Source organism: Protopterus annectens, chromosome 15.part0, assembly GCF_019279795.1.
Source record: "Protopterus annectens isolate FY-2018-M chromosome 15.part0, PAN1.0, whole genome shotgun sequence".
Classification (NCBI taxonomy): Eukaryota; Metazoa; Chordata; order Ceratodontiformes; family Protopteridae; genus Protopterus; species Protopterus annectens.
In genome coordinates this window covers 66,232,333-66,247,389 of record NC_056749.1, presented here as the reverse complement: position 1 = coordinate 66,247,389, position 15,057 = coordinate 66,232,333, and the positions used below count along the sequence as shown (strand labels likewise).

Genomic DNA, 15,057 nt, shown 5'->3' with positions numbered 1-15,057 from the left:
CAATTGTAGCATTGTCTCAAGATACCCAGATTGACCAGCTGAACTGGAGACGACGCCAGTAATCTACCACTCGACATGCTAGAACAGTATAAGGGAGTGGTATACCTTTAAGAGAAGTGGATATTCACATGGGTGGTAAGTAGATGTAGTGCTTTACTTAGTACGAGAGTGATTACTTAGTAGAGAAGTATTGAGAACAAGTGCTAGGCTTATAATACAGTGAGTAGTCTGGTTATACTAAGAGTAGAGCTTCCTTAAGGGAAAATTTGAAGAGCAGACTTGGCGGAGCCAGAAAAAGTTTAACCTTGTTTAACCGGCGCTGCGCTATGAGCACAACTGCACAAAGCCATGCAAACACGAATTTTAAACAGTGAACTACAAAAGAGCTAGAAATGGTCCAAAACAACCAATTACTACAGCTTCTTATGCTGAGGTCACTTCCCCCAAGGACAGGTAGGCTGCTCAAGGCTTCCCACTCCCACTGATGAGCAAAGAAACTTCCTTCTATCCAAGTAAGGTAATGGACAACACAGGAACTACACCACAGCCCAGAATACAGCAATGCCTGTAAACTGGTCTAAACTAGTCAAGGAAGGTGGGAAAACAATGATTATTTTTTTGTTTTTTTGTTTTTTTGGTAGAAACACAAATCAAAGGAGTGGATTTAGCAGCATGGGTCAAGTTCAAAGATGTCCTGCATTCTTTTCCCCTTCCCTGTCCCTCCACACTTGTGTTGACATATTTGGTGACTGGTTGTTCACATAGATCTGATGACCATCCCACTGGTAGATCTGTAATGACAGAACAGATAGATGCTGCTGATGACCAGACTCGCCTGCTAGCTGGGACAACTGTCTCAGAGCTGGACATTTTTTTTGATAGTCTAAAAAAACATCATTACTAGACACTGATGATGTCAGTCTACCTGATAGATTCATTTCAAAGTTCTTGCATGAGGAGACAGGAAATGCACTACCATTATCTACCAACCTCAAGGGTTTGGAGGGTGGCATAATGGTTAAGGCATTTGCCTTACAAACACAAGGTTCAGGGTTTGAGTCTCACAAGGGAGAATTGCCTAGGCTTAAAATGACTCACAAGGGCAGTTAGCTTAGTACTAATCGATGAACCTATTAGAATAGGCTTCTAAATCCCTTGGAATTTTTTTTCTGTTTCCTCTTCCCAAGCAGCAATAAGATTGACCTCTTTGTCAGTAGTGGAATCGATAGCACTGTACTCATCTTTAAAACAAGAAAATAAATAAGTTGTCTTGATAGTGTCATCCAGTTTATGAATTTCATGAGTCATTATGCTTCATCAAAATTGTTAGTAACTGAGGACCAGTGCTATTAAACAATTCCTTGCTCTTTATACACGTTGCCATTAGTGGTAATGCCATTACAGCACTTGAAAAATCTTACCTCCTTAGGCATAATGTGAAACGAAATATAATGTCCAAGATATAAATTATCATATTGAATATATAACATTGAAACCTTCATTATCAGCCACATTACCAGAAATGAACCAGAGTTAGCAAATGGATTCTCCGGAGTAGAAAATAAAGTATCTGAGTGGCACTCACCAAAATTCACATTGGAAGAATTGTTGTTATTTGGAACCTCAGGTCTGGCCAATTCTAATCTTGATAGTTCATTAGTGTTTTGAACTGGTGGAATAAAACAAGGGTTTCATTGGCATCATCCACTGATCCTTGTAAAAACAAATCTTAGGATGCTTTAAAATTAGAAGCCTCCTGACTCAAAGTGGTGAGAGATGACTGCAATGCCCCTAACATGTCTAAAATACCCTGGTTCATCATCCAGATTATGCAAACAGAAAGATCTTCATTCATGTCAACCAAGGAATCTCCATTAACACCTCCATAAACAGCATGTAAATTTTTTACCCAAGCCAGTTTGAATTTGACAAGGGCAGATCCTGTCTGCTTAACCTGGCCACCTCCTTTGAGAAGTTTATTGAAGTAATAGATGAGGGCAAATCAATGCATGCTTCATATCTATACCTCACAAAGGCATCCAACACTATTCCACCCTCAGGTATCACAGATAAACGTTTCCAGCTTAATGCAAACCCCACACAAATTGGCTCACAAATAGAACCCAAGAAATTAGTATGGGCAGTTCTACCTCCTCCTAAAGTCCTATCATTACTCTTTGGCATTTACTTCTCAGAGAAAAAGATCAAAGCAAATGTTAGCGGTTTATGGCTGACCAAGTTTGCAGATAACTGTAAACTTGGTGCCATCATAAAATCCCAAACAAAGAGCTGGTGTTAAAACCATGGACTTAAACCAAAAGATATGTAACTGTATATTTTGGCAAATATGGCTTTCCATGTAACTATCACATTAACAACGTACCCCCGACAGTTGATTGCATAGTCATGAATCTGGAAACTTGTGTTGATAACAATCACCATGTATCAAATATTGTAGGGACGTCTGTTTCATTGTACAGCTAATATCTGAAAGTATTGGTCCAGGGATATAATCATTACACTGTAAGCAGCAGTCATCAGGCTAACTAGTTACTATAAGGCCTCATTCAGTACATACCTGTCCCAACACTTGTAACAACTGGGACCACCACAATAGTTGCTGCAGAGGATTAAGGCTGTGAGCTGTCTGATTCCTTTGACCTTCAACTGCCAGCTGTGTGACCTTAAGCAAGTCAGTTAAACAGACAGTGCTTGTGGGCAGCTGGGAATTTGGGCAAGACTCCTCAATTGTTCCCTGGACTATTAGCCTAGTAACTACCTATGGACCTGTGAAGTGTCTAAATCACAAAAAAAAATAAGACCATCTTAAAGCCTTCCACCTCTTCTTGGTATCATACAGGCTACTAAGACATGATCTCTGCTTCATATATTGACCCTTAACAGCCCCTATCGGGTCAGACCTATGACATGTTCAGAAGTCCAATGGAAGCTTGAATACCATCTTAAACTTCACATGAAGCAAATCACAATAGATGAATGTATGGAAAATCACAAATTTATCCCTTGTTTAGCACCCCTGTCCTTCAGGGATAGGTACAACAAGCTAATGGTCCAATATAGCTTTGTTTTGCTCACATCTGTGTTATCCACATACAAAATATAGGGAATAAAACCTACCATGGGAGCTTCTTAACAGCTTCACAGATCAATAGTCCTAGTAAGTATTTATGAACCCATGAACCTATGATCTGTATTCACTAATAGGAAGACTAAAATAGATGGCCCCAGTAAGCTGACCAACACATACAAATTCTAAATCAGTAACACCTCAGACTCATTTATCAACTGTTGTCTGATCTCAATAGCCAGAAAAGCATCTGACAATAGAGTTTCCTATTAGAACAGATGGATTTGCTCTGGGTTCTTGTAGTATTCTAAGATGCAATGTACTGCCTTTTCTACCAGAAATGTGTAAAGAAACACTCAGCAATATGATAATAAGCTTCTAAAATGAGTTATTCTTGAACTACGTTCTTTTTGTAGCTCATGCCACTAAACATGTGCTTTTTTGCATTTCTAGGAGAAAGATATTAACTCAGGACTTGTTGGTCCCCTTCTCATATGCAAAGCTAAACTTCTGAATCAGAGTTCCAACTCACTGCCAGCAGCCTTGGATCTGTTTCTTCTTTTCATGACTTTTGATGAGACAAAAAGCTGGTATTTTGAAGAGAATTTCAGCAGCAACTGTGTACTGTACTGCAACAATCAGCTGGGTGGTGACACACTGCAGAAAAAACACAAATTTCATGGTAAGCATACTAAAGAGATCTATGTCTTCAGATCATACCACTTTGGGATGTGTTTGCAAAAGGTCAAAATGTAATCTAGAAAGATCACTACATGAGTTGATGTGATTCCATTATGATGGATGTTTATAGTATATTCTGTTGCCATGAGAATTCATGTAATTACATCATAGAAAGAAAGCAGTATGTACACTACACAAAGGAATATATAAAACATGAAATGTCTTCTGTGGGTCCCCCTCCAGTGGCACAGAACAATAAAGCTCTGACTATGGCCTAAATTATCTGAGTTCATCTCATGGCTTGGGCATCTGTTGCAGCTGGTTTGGGAGGGCTAGGAGCATGCTGTGGAGGAAATGGGAATGCTTCTCCTGATGGGACGGCGGCATAGAATAGGCTGTGGAGTGAATGAGCATGCTACTCCTGATGGGAGGGGGAAGGGGGCAATGGGCAACAAAATGCAAAGCCATGGCTTTGTGTCAGTCTTCATTTGAAAGTGCATACAAACACAGTGGCCCTCGTGATAATGTAGGTCACAAGTTACGCCATCTAGGGGAGGACGTAGGGGCACATATTGCCAGGACACTGACAATGAGGAGGAGAGAACTGCCATGGCCATCTGTATGATTACTCCTCCTGCCAGCTCTCACCTCAAGACTTGGGGCACTCAATATAGGGGAACAAATCGTCTATAAGCTGAGACGGCAAGAGATGATGGTTGGCAGGCATGGTGGCAGAAAGCATAAGCAAATTAAAAAGGAAATGAAAAGAAATATTCATTGAGTAAAGCAGGAGACTTGGCAACTTCTACTGTAGTCTGCATTCAGGATTAGCCAGGAAGCTCCAAAGAAAGCCACAGGGAAATGGAATAGAGCTGTCAGAGCTACCGGCCAGAATAGTGGCCAGTGTGTAGTGATATGAGCTGGAATGGTCACACACCAACTACTGACAGTGCCTAAGGCATTTCACTAAGTGCAAGCATACAGAAATGGTTTACACAAATACAAGACACAAAATAAATGTGAACACAGTCAATATAAAGATCAATGACAAGAAAGTGATTTATTTCACAACTGTCACTTAAAAATGTTCTCTTACAGCCATCAATGGATTTGTTGATAATACTCTTCCTGGCCTAATCATACCACAAAACCATTTGGTACGCTGGCATCTCCTTAACATGGGTGGAAGAGATGATATCATCGCTGTGCACTTTCATGGACAAGTTCTTCTCCTGCGGAAGAAAACACATCATAGAATGGGAGTCTACAATTTGTACCCTGGTGAGATCTAGTTTTCCTTGTTTTTATTGCTTATTTTCTCTGCCAACAAGAAATGCACATACACATATGTATTTTACAACACAAGTGCACATGTGCACACACACACACACACACATGCATGCATTCACGCACACACACACACACGCATGCATACATGCACACGCACACACACATGCATGCACACACGCTCATATGTACGTACACACACACACACACACACACACACACACACACACACACACACACACACACACACACATACACATAACACACACACAAGCACATATATGCAAATATTTAAGAATAAGACCTTTTCTAATCTTTGTGGTACATGAGGGTTGAGATGTAAATCAAGTAGCTAAATATACCAGACTTGGCTATCATGTCAGTGAAAGACAATGTTCATTCTTGCCTTCATATTATATGCTCTGTTGATGTGGTAGAAAGAGAATGAGAATCCTGGCACAAGACGCACATGAGCGCGCGAGCGAGCACGCGCATGTGTGTGTGTGTGTGTGTGTGTGTGTGTGTGTGTGTATTATGCCCTTCGCATGCCTATATACAGTGAAAAAATAAAATGTGATGCTGTCCACTGCTGTACTGTATAATGACCCCTTTGGCAAGTGTCTGTCTAAACACATGCAACAGCTGCAATGCTCACATAGATACCTTACCAAAAGGGTACAAGGCCTAACCAACATCTTACATGGACTGGTCAACACCCTGCCCTGTACTTGTTATCTAACAAACTGCTAAGGGGTGACCTGTGTCTGGCACACAAGGCATCCTCTGTCCCACTACTGATGGATTTACTGCACAGCAGCAAGTGAAATGGCATCAGAAATTCTCAGTCTAGAGATATAAATCTCCTCTGAAACATCAACAAAATAGTTTAGATGGATAGGTATGTCTTGCAGAGGATACTGCTGCTCTGGATCAGACTCCTTATCCACATAAAACAAAGGTCATCCCTGTCCATATTCAAGCACAACTTGGATCTGTGGATGGGAAACAGAAAATCTATCCCAGGACTGCCCGCTGTACTACTAATGGACTGAGGCAGCTCCTGAATGCTTTATGCTATGGATTGGTCCTGTCAAATTATCTAAGGTGTGGTCGCAGTTATTCTCACTGGGAGGTAATATATAATTATCAAGCATGGGATGAGTAGGGCCAATCTATAATCAAATGGGATAGGATAATTCAAACACAAAAAAAGTAACTGGACTAGGCTTAAAATGATCCTCATGGGCAGCTAGCCTAGTACTTGTCTATGAACCTATGACCTATGAACAAGAACCTATAATTTACAGAAAGCAATTCACTGTGTAGCCAATTTTGGCTTAAACCTGGCATGGCAATAAACAGATAATACTCTAATAAGTGATTTCTTATTACTTAAAGTTAAGTTACCTAAAATTGCCTCCTAAGAACTCTCCATCCTTAGTGATCCATTACAGACCTCCAAACAAAACTCCACTAAAAACACAATATGATTTGCTACTCTAACAAGTGCTCTGGATTTTCTTTCTGGGGGAAAAAAATCAATTTTTGATTTATGCTACCACTCTATTAGCTATTAGAATTGTGTACTATAATGTAGTAAAAATGTAAACATGTATTGTTTGTTAGAATTTGTGTACTACAAGAATTTTGTACCAAGATCTTTACTGCTCTGTCTACTATGTATTTGTACTTTTTCTGGAGCTTTTCTCCCTAGGACTCCATTGAAAACAGGCTCATGTGGCCCAATGGACTATCCTGGAAAACAAACTGCAAATAAATAAATAATATAAATAAATAAATAAATAAATAATATAAATAAATAAATAAATAAATAACTTCTCATTTTAGCTGAGAGGGATCCTTTGTCAACATCAAGGAGTAGAAATTGAACCAAAGTGTCTCAGATGGTATTAACGTATCCAGCATGCAATCCGTTCTCTTAGTTGCTATCACAATTATCAGAAAGTGACAGTCTGAGAAACCTCATGACTGACCAGGGATCATTAATTCTTAGCATGTTTAAGAATCAAGGCTGGCTCTCTATTGAAATGCCCCCTGCACCCCTCCCCATGTAGGTCAAGCTCCCCACACACCTCAAACGTATATATATATATATATATATATATATATATATATATATATATATATATATATATATATATATATATATATATATAATCACTATGGAATACCAAAATTCCACAATCCCGAGACTCTGAATCCCGAGTACCACAATCTCAAGATTGCGGAATCTCGAAGCTTAAAAAAAAAAAAAAAAGTAAAAACATACAACAAACTATTCTAACATGTATGCAGGGGGGCAAGCCCCCCTGCACCCCCCACACCCCCTGCAACTTAAATATACCAACTCCGAGATCGCACTACAGTGGAGTGAACAGCAAGTTCCTGTTCAGCACTGTACTGCAATCCCCATTCACTACGTCCGTAATTTTACAATCTCGAGATTCTGGTCCTCAGGATTCAGAATTTTGGGATTGTGTAGTCTTGGTATTCCATAGTGATCCTATATATATATATATATATATATATATATATATATATATATATATATATATATATATATATATATCAGAGAAATGGGAATATTGAGAGAAATAGCATTTTTGACTTAATATACATCGGTCTGTTCTTTTAGCTATTCAGTCTCTGCATTTCAGGACTCACTGTAGTGGATCCCGAAATTTCAGATGGTTAGCATCAAGGTTAGCTCTTATCAATTATTAGCTTTGCTCCTCACACAGATACAAGGTATACAATATCGCATGCTTTGTACACCAAAAGCTAAATATCTTGTCTTGCTGTTATCAGCTACAGCATGGCTGCAGTTTCTTGTATCAGTCATTTCTAGTTAACCTGTCCATATCGGCGCCTAATACGTTAACCATCTTTCTTTAGTTATGCAGGGGATTGTAATCTGGACTATGATCATAACCTAGTTGCTTTGTGTTAGGGAAGTGGATTTAGCAACATATACGTAATAGTTATGATAAGGGACCCAACGATAATTCTTTGCAATACATACAGAATTTGAGCTGTCCAGATCTAATGCAGTTAAAGCTGTAATTATGGCAGCATGAAGTGTTTCAGTTATTAAAGCTGTTGTGTAATTGCAGATCCACGTTACAATGTGCCTAGGGTGCTGCACTGGGCTACCAGGCCATGCATGCTGTGGTTATTAAAGCTGTTGTTTAATTGCAGATCCACGTTACGATGTGTCTAGGGTGCTGCATTGGGCTACCAGGCCATGCATGCTGCGATGTGCCTAGGGTGCTGCATTGGGCTACCAGGCCATGCATGCTGCGATGTGCCTAGGGTGCTGCATTGGGCTGCCAGGCCATGCATGCTGTTGTACTGCTTTCATAAATCTGTGGCTGCAGCTGACAGCAGCTCAGACCAGGTCACATGTGTTAAATCATAACACCTTATTTTATTTATTATTTTAGCTCTTCAGCTCAGAGGTTTAACTGACTTTCATGTGGTACTAGAGTGACTAAATAGTATTAATTTTATTGCCTCTAGTGCTATTAAGCCTTACTGGCTATTGATTTCTCCCATTTCCCTGCTGCTTCATGGTTGCTTTTATTCCTGGGTATTGGCATTGAGGTTGGTTTCATAAATTATTCTTCATTGCCAGCTTCTTTATTCTGGCATTCACAGGTAACTTGCTGGCTTCCCACCTACTTGATTGTGGGTAACTTTCTGGTTTGGTCAGATCAACATAAAAAAATCTGACCTAAAGAAGCTCAATACCTGCTACAATAAAATTGCAAAGTTTGCTGTCGATGATACCTTCAGATCTCACCACTGCTTAGTGCTAAAACAACTATCTTGGTTAGAACTGCCCAATCTCCTAGCCTGCAACCAGCTGTCCATGGCCCTTCAACTGCTTTACAACCCTGACAAAACTCCTGCTTTCCAAAATCTCCTTCAACCATACACTGCCAATCGTAACCTTTGCTCCAACAACAAATCACTTTTGCAGGTCACCAAAGCCAATAACTGCGCTTGACAAGCCATTTATTCCAACTGCATAGCAAAAACTTGGAACTCCCTCCCCAAAACTTAAAATCAACCCCTAGCACCATACAGTTCAAAGAAATCCTAAAAATACATGTAAACAAAACTTGGATATGCCCCTACTCTAGTCCTATATAATGACTTCCTACATACTTTAAGCACTCCACAACCCAACCCACCTTCCACAACCTGCAACATAATACTTCAAAGTCATATCAGTTCCAATTTCCAGCCCTGCTGTCTCCCATGACCATTTCAACTCAAAATCTTTCCCAAGCTGCTTATACGCTACAACTCTCAAGACTGTAGCTGGTAATACTATGTACTGCTTCCCAAATCTCCATTAGGGTTGTACTGCAGAAGTATTACATTTAAACCTATGTGTTAATCAGGAACTCCAAAATGGCTGGACTAAATCATAGAATGTTGACTGGTTTTATACTTCTACATCAGGTGAAAATATTGGATATGACAGAACAAACTTAAATATTGGTAATTTTCTGTAATTGTTAATGTAAATAATTGTTGTGTGTATAACTTCATAATTATATTCCCAGTTGATATTACTGTAAAATGTGTAGTAAGTATGGAACAATGGAGATTTTCACCCGGGCTTTTGCAGAAAAAGGACAACTGACAACTTTCAGTAAACAAATGTAAAATAAATAAATGATAGATTAGATAGATAGATGGATAGATAGATAGATAGATAGATAGATAGATAGATAGATAGATAGATAGATAGATAGATAGATAGACAGACAGACAGATAGATAGATAGATAGATAGATAGATAGATAGATAGATAGATAGATAGATAGATAGATAGATAGATAGATGGATAGATAGATGGATAGATACATAAATACATCATCAGACTTGAATTATTAGTGCTTTCTTCTTTGGGTGGATAATGTTATACACTGTTTTGAGTCTGGTTGCTTTCAACTGTACAGTGGTGAAGACTGAAGCTGTTGCATTAGATATACACTGAGCTCTGTGATTTGTAATCTCACCTTCTGCTTATGGGCTTAGGTAAATATAATAATTAGCTTATGTGCTTTCCTAAGTGAGCACTGCTGTGTCCACTGTAATGTGCATCACTGCTTTTTTTTCTTTTGGGTTTTAACACCCATATGAAAAATATTTACACTTTTCAATGCAGTAATGAGTTCAGCAGCCTTGCTAGATCACATCTTTCATTTTATTGATAAGTATCATGCATGGTTTTTGTATGACTGTGTTTTTTTCACTGGAGTTTGGCAAATGAGAAAACCCTGAAATAAATATTCCAAGAACCAAAGAATGTCTTTTGAGAGTGTTTATAACATATGATGGCCCTGTTATTGAGCACAATATGCTGTTTAGTTCCTTTAATAGAGGAGATCTCCTAGTTGTAGAGGGTATTCAGTGAACACTTACTAGGAGAATTACGGAGTATAGAGAAACATCATATCAGTCGAGACTCGAACATTTGCATCTCTTTACAATTAGAGGTAGTTGAATGGAAAACTTTATTTGGCTTACAGAAGGCTTTGGAGTGAAGAATACATACTTTATTAAATATTAAATTGTTGAATACAAGTATAACAGCTGAAAGAGCATGTTATATGTATAAAATAGATGCAATAAGGACAGTGGTGAGAGCAAATTATTTAACATAGTCATTGGCAAAATTATGGAATAAAGTTCCACTGTATATTCACTGATCTTCTTTGTATGTTTTTAAAAAACAGCTAGAATCATAGATGGGTGCTAAGGTACATATAGAGAATCATGGATGGGTGCTAAGGCACATATACATTTATTGGGTAGTCTGAGTTCTAATTGGCTTAATGGTCTGTATGCAGGTATAAATAAATGGTACTTTTCGGTTATCGGGCAACACATGTAAGGTGCGTGGATGGATAGCCTTGAAATTGCAAGGTGGATCACTTGCTGGTACTGACTAATATAAGAAGGGTCAAAGTCAAAGATTTCAGAAAAGGACAGTCTTTGTCATATGAAGTCCTTTCCTCCTACCCCTTTCTGTTTTTCTTCAATCATTTCCGGGCTTTTCACTTTTTTTTTTATTTACCACGGCGCACTTCTTGGTTTTGTAGGCACCATACCACTGCAGAAAGAACCCCTGTTAATTTATAAATATGGTGTGAATGAGCAGCATTATTTTCAGGAAAAATAACGAAGTGCTCCTCTTTATGACCATCAGCTGATTTGTAAGGGAATAAACTCCCAGCACTTTACTAAGCCAATCTATCCCAAATGTAATAAATGTGAACCCCCACAGGCAGCACTGAGTTCACATCTCCCCATTGTCACTGTGTGCTCATTGACAGATATACCTCCCAGCATTTCAAATCTTAAAATGCTGACCATTACAAATCAGCTGAGGGTCTGAAAGAGGAGCACTTAAATATTTCCCCACAAAATCACATTGGTCATTCACATGGTATTTCGGAATTAACAGGGGATCTTTGTACAACTGTCTGTATAAGCGTCAGTGACTTGGCTGCAAAGCAGTAACATTCCCACAACAAATCCAAACTGAAAACCACAAAACCAGTCAGTTGCAAGGAAACATCAGTACTACGGTGACAACAAAGGCAAAATTCAAACCAGAAATGAACAATCAAGTGAGCACTGCTAATTTGCCAGAAAATGAATAGTATCATGAGGAAGAACAGAAAATTAAACCCAGAAAAAATAAGCAGCGCTGAGTGCACATGAAGCACACATTTTGCTTGTTGTCCCATTAATGGAAAAGTACCAAATAAACAATTGGTCTATTGAAACTATGGAAGCATCCACCCTGCGAAGAAGTACTGACCACACCAGATTTTTCTGTTGGCAAACATTTGTTTGAATGTTTTGCATTGATCTTTACATAAATCTGGAACTCCCTTTATGTTCTGCTTTATTTTATATAAACTTTTGTTTTTACCTGGTTCAGGAGAATTGTACAAATGGTATCTCTTTTTTTTCCTTTTATTTTTTATTGTTTAATAGGTTTTATTTTAATTTGGTATTCAAGGAATGTCTGCTGATACTATGATCCTTTTTACTACCAGACCTGATACAGACACTTTTCACCTTTGCCACAAAGTTCGCAATCTGAAGGGGTATGGGAGTGCTGAAGGCAGATTAGTGCCATGGTTAATACCACCATGATGGGAGTGCTGAAGGCAGATTAGTGCCATGGTTAATACCACCATGATGGGAGTGTTGAAGGCAGATTAGTGCCCTGGTTAATACCACCATGATGGGAGTGCTGAAGGCAGATTAGTGCCATGGTTAATACCACCGTGATGGGAGTGTTGAAGGCAGATTAGTGCCCTGGTTAATACCACCATGATGGGAGTGTTGAAGGCAGATTAGTGCTATGGTTAATACCACCATGATGGGAGTGCTAAAGGCAGATTAGTGCCATGGTTAATAGCACCATGATGGGAGTGTTGAAGGTAGATTAGTGCTGTAGTTAATACCACCATTATGGGAGGGCTGAAGGCAGATTAGTGCCATGGTTAATATCACCATGATGGGAGGGCTGAAGGCAGATTAGTGCCCTGGTTAATACCACCATGATGGGAGTGCTGAAGGCAGATTAGTGCCCTGGTTAATACCACCATGATGGGAGTGCTGAAGGCAGATTAGTGCCCTGGTTAATACCACCATGATGGGAGTGCTGAAGGCAGATTAGTGCCCTGGTTAATACCACCATGATGGGAGTGCTAAAGGCAGATTAGTGCCATGGTTAATAGCACCATGATGGGAGTGTTGAAGGCAGATTAGTGCCATGGTTAATACCACCATGATGGGAGTGCTAAAGGCAGATTAGTGCCATGGTTAATAGCACCATGATGGGAGTGTTGAAGGTAGATTAGTGCTGTAGTTAATACCACCATGATGGGAGGGCTGAAGGCAGATTAGTGCCATGGTTAATACCACCATGATGGGAGGGCTGAAGGCAGATTAGTGCCCTGGTTAATACCACCATGATGGGAGTGCTGAAGGCAGATTAGTGCCATGGTTAATATCACCATGATGGGAGTGCTGAAGGCAGATTAGTGCCCTGGTTAATACCACCATGATGGGAGTGCTAAAGGCAGATTAGTGCCATGGTTAATACCACCATAATGGGAGTGCTGAAGGCAGATTAGTGCCATAGTTAATACCACCATGATGGGAGTGCTGAAGGCAGATTAGTGCCATGGTTAATACCACCATGATGGGAGTGCTGAAGGCAGGTTAGTGCCATAGTTAATACCACCATAATGGGAGTGCTGAAGGCAGATTAGTGCCATAGTTAATACCACCATGATGGGAGTGCTGTAGGCAGATTAGTGCCCTGGTTAATACCACCATGATGGGAGTGCTAAAGGCAGATTAGTGCCATGGTTAATACCACCATGATGGGAGAGCTGAAGGCAGATTAGTGCCATGGTTAATACCAACATAATGGGAGTGCTGAAGGCAGATTAGTGCCATGGTTAATACCACCATGATGGGAGTGCTGAAGGCAGATTAGTGCCCTGGTTAATACCACCATAATGGGAGTGCTGAAGGCAGATTAGTGTCATGGTTAATACGACCATGATGGGAGTGCTAAAGGCAGATTAGTGCCATTGTTAATACCACCATAATGGGAGTGCTGAAGGCAGATTAGTGCCATAGTTAATACCACCATGATGGGAGTGCTGAAGGCAGATAAGTGCCATGGTTAATACCACCATGATGGGAGTGCTGAAGGCAGATTAGTGCCATGGTTAATACCACCATGATGGGAGTGCTGAAGGCAGATTAGTGCCCAGGTTAATACCACCATGATGGGAGTGCTGAAGGCAGATTAGTGCCCTGGTTAATACCACCATAATGGGAGTGCTGAAGGCAGATTAGTGCCCTGGTTAATACCACCATGATGGGAGTGTTGAAGGCAGATTAGTGCCCTGGTTAATACTACCATGATGGGAGTGTTGAAGACAGATTAGTGCCATTGTTAATACCACCATGATGGGAGTGCTGAAGGCAGATTAGTGTCGTCGTTAACACCACCATGATGGGAGTGCTGAAGGCAGATTAGTGCCCTGGTTAATACCACCATGATGGGAATGTTGAAGGCAGATTAGTGCCATGGTTAATACCACCATGATGGGAGTGCTGAAGGAAGAATAGTTCCGTAGTTAATACCACCATGATGGGAGTGCTGAAGGCAGATTAGTACCATGGTTAATACCATCAAGATGGGATTGCTGGAGGCAGATTAGTGCCATGGTTAATACCACCATGACGGGAGTGCTGAAGGCAGATTAGTGCCATGGTTAATACCACCATGATGGGAGTGCTGAGGGCAGATTAGTGCCCTGGTTAATACCACCATAATGGGAGTGTTGAACGCAGCTTAGTGCCCTGGTTAATACCACCATGATGGGAGTGCTGAAGGCAGATTAGTGCCCTGGTTAATACCACCATGATGGGAGTGCTGAAGGCAGATTAGTGCCCTGGTTAATACCACCATGATGGGAGTGCTAAAGGCAGATTAGTGCCATGGTTAATACCACCATGATGGGAGTGCTGAAGGCAGCTTAGTGCCCTGGTTAATACCACCATGATGGGAGTGCTGAAGGCAGATTAGTGCTGTAGTTAATACCACCATGATGGAAGTGCTGAAGGCAGATTAGTGCCATGGTTAATACCACCATGATGGGAGTGTTGAAGGCAGATTAGTGCCATGGTTAATACCACCATGATGGGAGTGCTGAAGGCAAATTAGTGCCCTGGTTAATACCACCATGATGGGAGTGCTGAAGGCAGATTAGTGCCCTGGTTAATACCACCATGAGGGGAGTGCTGAAGGCAGGTTAGTGCCATGTTAATACCACCATGATGGAAGTGCTGAAGACAGATTAGTGCCCTGGTTAATACCACCATGATGAAAGTGCTGAAGACAAATTAGTGCCATGGTTAAT

At 40.3% G+C, this 15,057-nt stretch overlaps 1 protein-coding gene across 2 annotated transcripts in view; it reads left to right on the top strand.

Annotated features, from left to right (window-relative positions):
* Positions 1-15,057, top strand: part of F8 (coagulation factor VIII) — a 2,728,596-nt gene that overhangs the window by 1,715,402 nt on the left and 998,137 nt on the right. For both annotated transcript variants that reach the window (XM_044057714.1, XM_044057713.1), the window contains 2 exons: positions 3,542-3,770; positions 4,868-5,050. In XM_044057714.1, coding sequence (XP_043913649.1) covers positions 3,542-3,770; positions 4,868-5,050 — 412 coding nt within the window. The remainder of the gene's footprint in view (positions 1-3,541; positions 3,771-4,867; positions 5,051-15,057) is intronic.